Raw genomic sequence first — 7,340 nt, 5'->3', positions numbered from 1 at the left:
GCCACAGCTCTGGCCGTTTCGTGGCTTTGCTAAACTCCTGACGTTTTGCAACATTGCATAAACATAAAACAATCCATCCTTGATATGGAATGCAAGGGCGGATGACAGCGCAGCGCAGCCCCCTCGGCGGCGATTGATTTACGCCGCGCCTGACGCTTTATCAGGCACACGAAAAAAGTTTGACCAATCATTTTGCTGGGAGCTCACAACACAGCAGCCCAACTGTACTTTGTTGGCTAGGAAGTTGGAGAAGGGGGTCGAGTACAAATCTAGATCTGTCCTATATATTTTTTTCCCTTCATTGAACCGTGCTTTGTATGATGTCTGAGAATGTCCATTTCTGGAACTCTTAGCAATTATTATGTCGACTCTATTATAAGTCATGAAAGTGAAGACTCGCCTTCAGCTAAATTTTCATCTGGGCAATATACAAGTTCCAGGCAAGCTGGGCATAATGAGCATCTAGAATTCCCCTCCTGTAGTTTTCAGCCAAAACCTCCAGTTTTCAGCGCCTCCTGGACTCCTTTGAATCCACATTCTTCTGGTACCCTTCCTGCCGTCTACCATCCATATATTCAACATCAAAGCGTCCCATCTGATAGCAGGTATCTACGGAGCTGGCTGGAGCCCGTGCCCAGAGCAGAGAGCCTCCCCGGGCAGGGATCCGTTAAAGCAGAGCCGCTGCTGGGCCGTCCCGGGGATGTCCATAAACAGGGCACACAGGAGTACAATTTAGAAACTTCTGCTGCAAGGGAAGGGATCGTTTCCAATCAAAGGCCCAGCTTCGAGGACAATAAAGTTTGTGAAGGAAGCGAAGACAAAGACAGGACAGATCAAAGTAAGTTATAAAAGTGAGGAAGTAAACAGTATAAAAGCTGGAGGAGGTGCAATAAAAGGGGACAATGCTGCGTAAAGTTTAAAATCAGGGCTTGAAGAAAACTCTCAGATTCCTGATGCCAACCTAAGGGGAAGAGGTGGGGAGGGGAGCCGGGTGGCATTGTCTCTGCTGAAAAATAAAAATAAAAATAAAAATGAGCGTCGTCTCTGAGCAAAACAGAGTCCAGAGCGGACAAAAGCTGGAGCAAGTCATCCTCTTTCCTACAGAGAGCTGACTCCGGCAGCAGAGACCACTTTTGTAAGCGCGAGTAAATCTGTACGGGTGGTAGTGGGCTGGGGAAGAAAAGGGGGGGAGCGAATAAATATCGGGAAAAAAGGTAGGGAAACGGGGATGGAGGGCGGCGATCGGAGGAGAAGAAGGGGGGAAAAAGAGCAAAAATTAAGAAGGAAAAGTTCACATGGCGGGGGAAGTAAACAGCAGCAATGTCTTTTCCGTGCCCGTTGCTCTAATTTACCTCGAGAAATGCAGGGCGCCGGGCAACCTCACTCGCTCCTCTTGTCACGTTGTCTCAGGCTTTTTTTGTTTTGCTTTGTTTTGTTTTGTTTGTTTGTTTGGGTTTTTAACTCTTTGTTTATTAAATGCAACAGTTCAGGGTATTAATATTTCAAAGCCACGCTCCCTCCTAGCAAAAAGAAAGAGGGCAGGTTGCTTCCAACGTAATTAAGTCTTTATTTGTAATGTAGCCAGATTGGCGAACAGTTCAACGGCATCATGAGCCTTTTTTCTTGTCCTAGCTTGTTTTTTTTTCCCGAAAAAATTAAAAAAATCATCTTGAAAATATTTTAATATCATTAGTATTATTAATAATATTATTAATAATGCAAGGGAATTAGAGTAACAAAAGAATAAGTATCTTAACCTTGTGCCGATTCGATTGGTACCTGGCTTCCAAGTGAAACGCAAAACGGAGCCAAAGTCTGTGCAGGAGGCGAGAGATATAAACTTGGCTTCACGGCCACGGTAAATATTTTGCAGTGAATATTCAAGTTTTCCAAAGTGACTGCCTGGAACACGCAGAGGAACAGCCCCCGCCGCGGGTATAACTCTGCAGAGGCTGTGCAGAGTGTAATGACTCAGTAATTCTTTTTTCCTCTTGAATTAACTTTATTTTTTTCCCAATGTGCAACAGCAACAGAGATTGCGATTGCAACCATATGATTAAAAATAAAGCATATTCTCGTCCCTCATGATTCCCTCCCCTCCGTGTCCAGGATGTTGTGGTGACATTTTTTTTTCCTATCATTTAACTTGCACCATGCACACACACACACACACGCACACACGCACACACACACACACTCATACACACACACACAAAAAGAAAGTCCTATTCTATTGTACTGGGCAGAGATCCAGAACAAACTGCAACCGTGAGGTGAATGATTTGAGAGAATTAAATATCCAGGCTCTGTGTTCAATGTCCCTGAAATTGAATATATAAAAATCTTGTCCAAGAAAATGTTATTAAGTTATAAGTGAGTGCAGGGACCCGCGCTAAGAGGATGCTGTGTGGTTTCTATGGCATGTGGTTACGACGCATATTTTGTTTTAAATAATAGTTTAATTTGGGCTGATGTTGAGAGCCTGCCAGGGCTGGAAGACGGAGCTGTTTTGCAGAAAGTACTCCCACCAGTTTCCCTGACTCTTTCAATTTTTGCAAATATTTCACAATAATGAATCTCTGCACTGGGTATGGCACTGGGATCTGTTAATTTATTTGCTAGATTTTCAAGAAAAGATGTGCCAGAACCTTTTTTCATTCGCATTCCTGTTTAGGGATTTGTATAGAGTGAATAGATAAAACAATTTTCGCATTTAAAATGTCTTATATTTTAACGATCCAAGATACGACCAAAAAATCAAATCAAATCAAATAAAAATCTGTTATGAAGCAGAGCCCGCCATTGCCATTAAAAGATGGGTAGCAGGATTAACAGTATCAATTATTAACAGCTTCTTCCTCTTTAATATTTAATTCTGCATATTAGATCAAGTCAATTACATTAAGGAAATAGCCGTGCAAATTTGTAAGAGGCAGTACTTACAGTGGAAGATTAACCGGATTATTTTAAAAATATTCAATATATTTAATTTTACGTAGAGGAAACATTCTGGTGGCGCGGGCGTGTGTATGTATATATTTATAATGGTCCATTTAATTGGTGTAAAAGTTTATGGCTTCAGTCATCATTTCAGAGGAGGCAAAGGAAATAAAATAGAAATACGTGGTCTGCCTATAACCCTTCGTTTTACTCTTTCCCGCCTCTCGGTTCCCCAACGGTCAGCTAATATTTACATGTGATTCGTGAATGCTCTAGCATTTACCCCAAAACAGACTCACATTCGGGTGAGTCCCCTTTCCCTCATTTCTGCTCCCAAAACTTTGCACCCCCCCCCGATTAGATTAATTCCTGAAATGTGCTTTTGGAAAAAGGTTCCCACTGCAGTTCTCGCACGCGCGAGGATGACGGGCAGCCCGGTATTTATTTTTGGCCGCATTACTCGCGTTTGGAGCCGCACTGCACATGTCTAAGTCTCCGCTTAACACTGAGCAGATCCCGGGGAGGAGAGCCCGGCCGGCCCTCGGAGGATGTTTATTGTATCCAGACCGTTTCTAGCAAAAATAGGCAGGATTTATGAAAGGCTTGTCCAGACCTCCTCGCTGTCTGCTTCTCCTGAACCCTGTGTCTATAGGGCTGCAGCTGCAGACACGTGGGAAAAGACTCCTGAAAATATATGTGTGATTTTGCGTTGCTTTCTCGCTCTGCGGTGTGCGTGACAGGCGCGGTGCGGCTGTGCAAGTGCAGGCGTGTGGGCTCCATCCTGCCCGCGGCGCGGCGGGGAGCGGTGCTGGGGGCGCGGTGGCCACGTGCGCGCGCACGTGGGGGCGCGCAGGCCCGCGGGCGCCCACGGGCGGCACGCGGACACGCGGGGGCTCCCTGCCTGCCCCGGGGGCCTCGCGGGGGCCGGGGCTGCGGCGCGGGGGGATCGGGGCCCCCCATCTGCGCGGGGCGCGCTCGCTCTCAGCACCCTGCAGGATTTTCCTACGGCCTCTGCCGCTACCTCGCATTTTTCACCCGGGCGTGCATATGCGTGTGTGTAATCTTAATATTTGATGGCATGATTAAAACCTTCTGAGAAACACTCAAGCTGCCTCGTATTGATCTTGCTGCTTTTCTTTCAGCCAACCCAGCTGCCAGCTGGCTTCACGCCCGTTCCTCCAGGAAAAAACGATGCCCTTACACGAAATACCAGACCCTGGAACTAGAGAAGGAGTTTTTATTCAATATGTACCTGACGAGGGACCGTAGACATGAAGTGGCCAGACTCCTCAACCTGAGTGAAAGACAAGTCAAAATCTGGTTTCAGAACCGAAGGATGAAAATGAAGAAAATGAACAAGGAACAGGGCAAGGAATGAAACCCCGAAAAGCAGCATTTCCCCCCCACACCCCCCCCCCCCCCCCGCCCCGGGCAGCGCATCCGACCGCAGTGCTGACAAACAGCAGCGCCACGGGAAAACCTTCCCGCTTCCACCTTTGCATGCAAGATGTTGATTATTATTCTTTTTTTCTTCTTAGCGTTGCCACGTAGGAGGCAACTTAGCCAAAACTGCAGCTCCTTTTTGGGGACACACGCTGGGTTTTGTTTCTATACTCTTGTGCTCCCTCTCTATTTTTTTCTCTTTTCTTCTCCCTGCAGTGCAACATAGACACAGATTCCTGCCTGAGCAGCAGCTCTGTCTGCTTGCATGTTCTCCATGGAAGGCAAGACGGCAAACAAAACTGGCCACAAACAGCTCTGGCCCAAGCCCCCAATAAACCACGCTGTCTCTCTTTATCCACGTAAGGACAATGATTCTCTATAACACGCAGCACCCGGCGCGCACACACACACGCACACGCACGCACGCACACACACACACTTTGAGATGGCCGAGGAACCAGACGGTTTAATTAAACTACTGCAAGACAGACACATTCGTAAGACTTGCATGTAATTGCACCCAACAAATCATTTTCCATTCACCAACTTTATACCGGGATAGTCGATTAATGAGAGCCCCACTCCCAACTGCGCTGGGTTTCTTTATGATTTTTCTTTGTTTTATTATTCGAGGTTTTTTATTATTATTTTAATCGTGCCATGGCAGATACGTGACTTTGGTCTGAAAGTTTAGTAGGATCTTTACAGGCAAGCCTCCTCATCTGGTAGTTTTATACTGGGTCACTTGGAAGAGGAGAAAAGACGGGGAGGGAGGTGAGAGAGTGTGTGGGGGGCACTCTCAGAGCCGCATTGTAAATTATTTAGGAGAAAAGGGGGCGGAAGAACCCCTGCCAACTTATTCCTAACTTTTAGAGGAGGGAAAGAATGAGATTTTCTAGTCAAAAAAAAACTACCTTAGTAGAGCTACAAGGGACGGGAAGGTTGTGTTCTTAGTGCTAGCATATTTATAATTTATTGTGAATTGACTTTTCCTAAAAGCAGTAGACTGTTGCAGAGATAAAGTGCCAACCATAGCGTGTGCGTATTTCCTTCCCTCCTGTTCGCTGCGACGCTTAATCCCGGAGCGTTTTTCGCCGGCTCCGTTAGAACCGAGCTCTGGGCCGGGCGGTAGCCGGTGCCCGGTGCCGCCGGGGCGCAGCGCCCCGGTCCGCGGCCGCGAGTGGCACCGGGCCCCCGGCCCCGCGGAGCATCTCCTGTAACGAACACGTATCCCGATGGTTTGCAAAAGCGATCTCGTGTCAGGCTGGCCGGAGCTGATTTCTCATCTGACAGATCTGCCGGAGGTTTCTCGAAACGGCCCGGGCAGGGCTGTTTTTTCCTTTATCTCTGTAAGACTTAACTTTGTTTTGGGAAGGGGGGAGGGAGTGGGTGGACGGGGGGGTTAGTATCAGTTGATTATATGGTGGGTATTGTAAAATGTGCTTGTGGTTGTGTTTCTGTGAATGTTGAAGCTTGTTTTTCTGTTTCTGATGTGGCTTTTAAGTATACGAGGAGTTCTGCAGTTGTTAGTTGATGGAAAATATCGAAATAAACCTCTCTCTTTTTCTTCGTGTGCACATTTGTGTATTAGCTGCCAGGAGTCTTTCTAGGAACAACACGAGTGTAAGGTGGCTTGTTTTCATAGGGTGGGGGAGAAAAGGAGAAAAGAAATTTCTAATGTATGTGTGAACGAACCGGTGCAAATCTAATTTCATAAGCGACTAACCTGGGTATACTCAGCGTGAGATTTTTGTTAGACCACTTTTATCTGCGGAGCAGAGATTGCTCTGCAAGAAGTGATAGGCAGATTTGCGTTTTGGGAAAGTGTTCTTTCTTTCCCTTTTTTTTTTTCTTTTTTTTCCTTCCCCCATGATCCAGAGATATGAATCAAGTAGCTGCGCCTTGATGCACACTGAAAATTGCACCACTTCAGTTCCTTTGGGGGGGGGGGGGGGGGAAGGAAATCTCGACCAGAAACCAGACCTTAGGTGTTTAAGCCCATTTCTCAAAAAGTTTTTTTTGTTGTTGTTTTTTTTATGCCTAGACTTTCTCATGTAAAACTTTCCATCATGAAATAGCTCCTCGGGGGCTTTAAAATTTAACTATTCAGTTGCCAGTGTGAGTTAAGTGTAACCAAACTTCACTCTGTGTCAGAAAAACTAATCTCCTTCTTCGGAACTAAATTAAGAAAAGCTGTTCTGGAGACATTTCGAGCGGGAGAAAGAAGTTGTGGAGGCAGGATCAGTTCCCTAAACCCAGATTTATATATATACATATGCATACATATATATATATATATATACACACGTATATGTATATATATATATAAGAGAGTGAGTAGAAAAAAGATGATTTAGACCCATTTAAGCTAGGCAGCCTATTTTTCAATTTTGTTGGATTCTTCTCACTTAATGAAGGATGGATGAATCTCACGTCTGTTTTATGCTGAATTAATGTACTCCCCATTTCTCGAACTGCGTATGGACTTGCATAAATACTTACTACTATATTTTTCAAAACCGTACCCATGACTTAATTGATGTATTCAGCCTTTCGGCCACTAGAATTTAGAAATGTTTTTCACTTTCCTTAGAATTGTGGTAAAGAGCAGATATTTTTAAGACAACAGGATATGGTTCTTTTAAAATAGAATTTAAAATGTTAGTTCATTTTTTTAAAGGAAATATTCTTGCTTTAAAAATGTTGAAACAACTGCCTTCTGTAGCTTCAGCCTGGGTGTATTTTCCAGAGATGTTTAATGCTCCAGAATAAAAATCGATTTTAGAACAACAGTATCTATATGTCATTGTGTTATACTGCTTCATCTAAAATTTTAGAAATATTTTCATTGTGTTTTCCTGCGTTCTTTAGTGGCTCGTTAAGTGTATTATAAGAATCAATTTTTGCTTAGCTTAAAAGAAAGTCCAGAGATAAATGAAAATAATTCTTCTCCAGTG

General features: G+C 44.7%; 1 protein-coding gene across 1 annotated transcript; it reads left to right on the top strand.

The window, feature by feature from the left end:
- The first annotated feature begins 330 nt into the window (after positions 1–330).
- Positions 331–4,318, top strand: HOXB9 (homeobox B9). The gene is made up of 2 exons (XM_062595612.1): positions 331–838; positions 4,083–4,318. Exons 1-2 carry the CDS (start codon positions 331–333, stop codon positions 4,316–4,318), a joined length of 744 nt encoding a protein of 247 aa, XP_062451596.1.
- Positions 4,319–7,340: the final 3,022 nt, after the last annotated feature.

This window comes from Rhea pennata, chromosome 26 (genome assembly GCF_028389875.1).
Source record: "Rhea pennata isolate bPtePen1 chromosome 26, bPtePen1.pri, whole genome shotgun sequence".
NCBI classification, from domain to species: Eukaryota; Metazoa; Chordata; class Aves; order Rheiformes; family Rheidae; genus Rhea; species Rhea pennata.
This window is presented reverse-complemented; position numbering and strand designations above follow the sequence as displayed.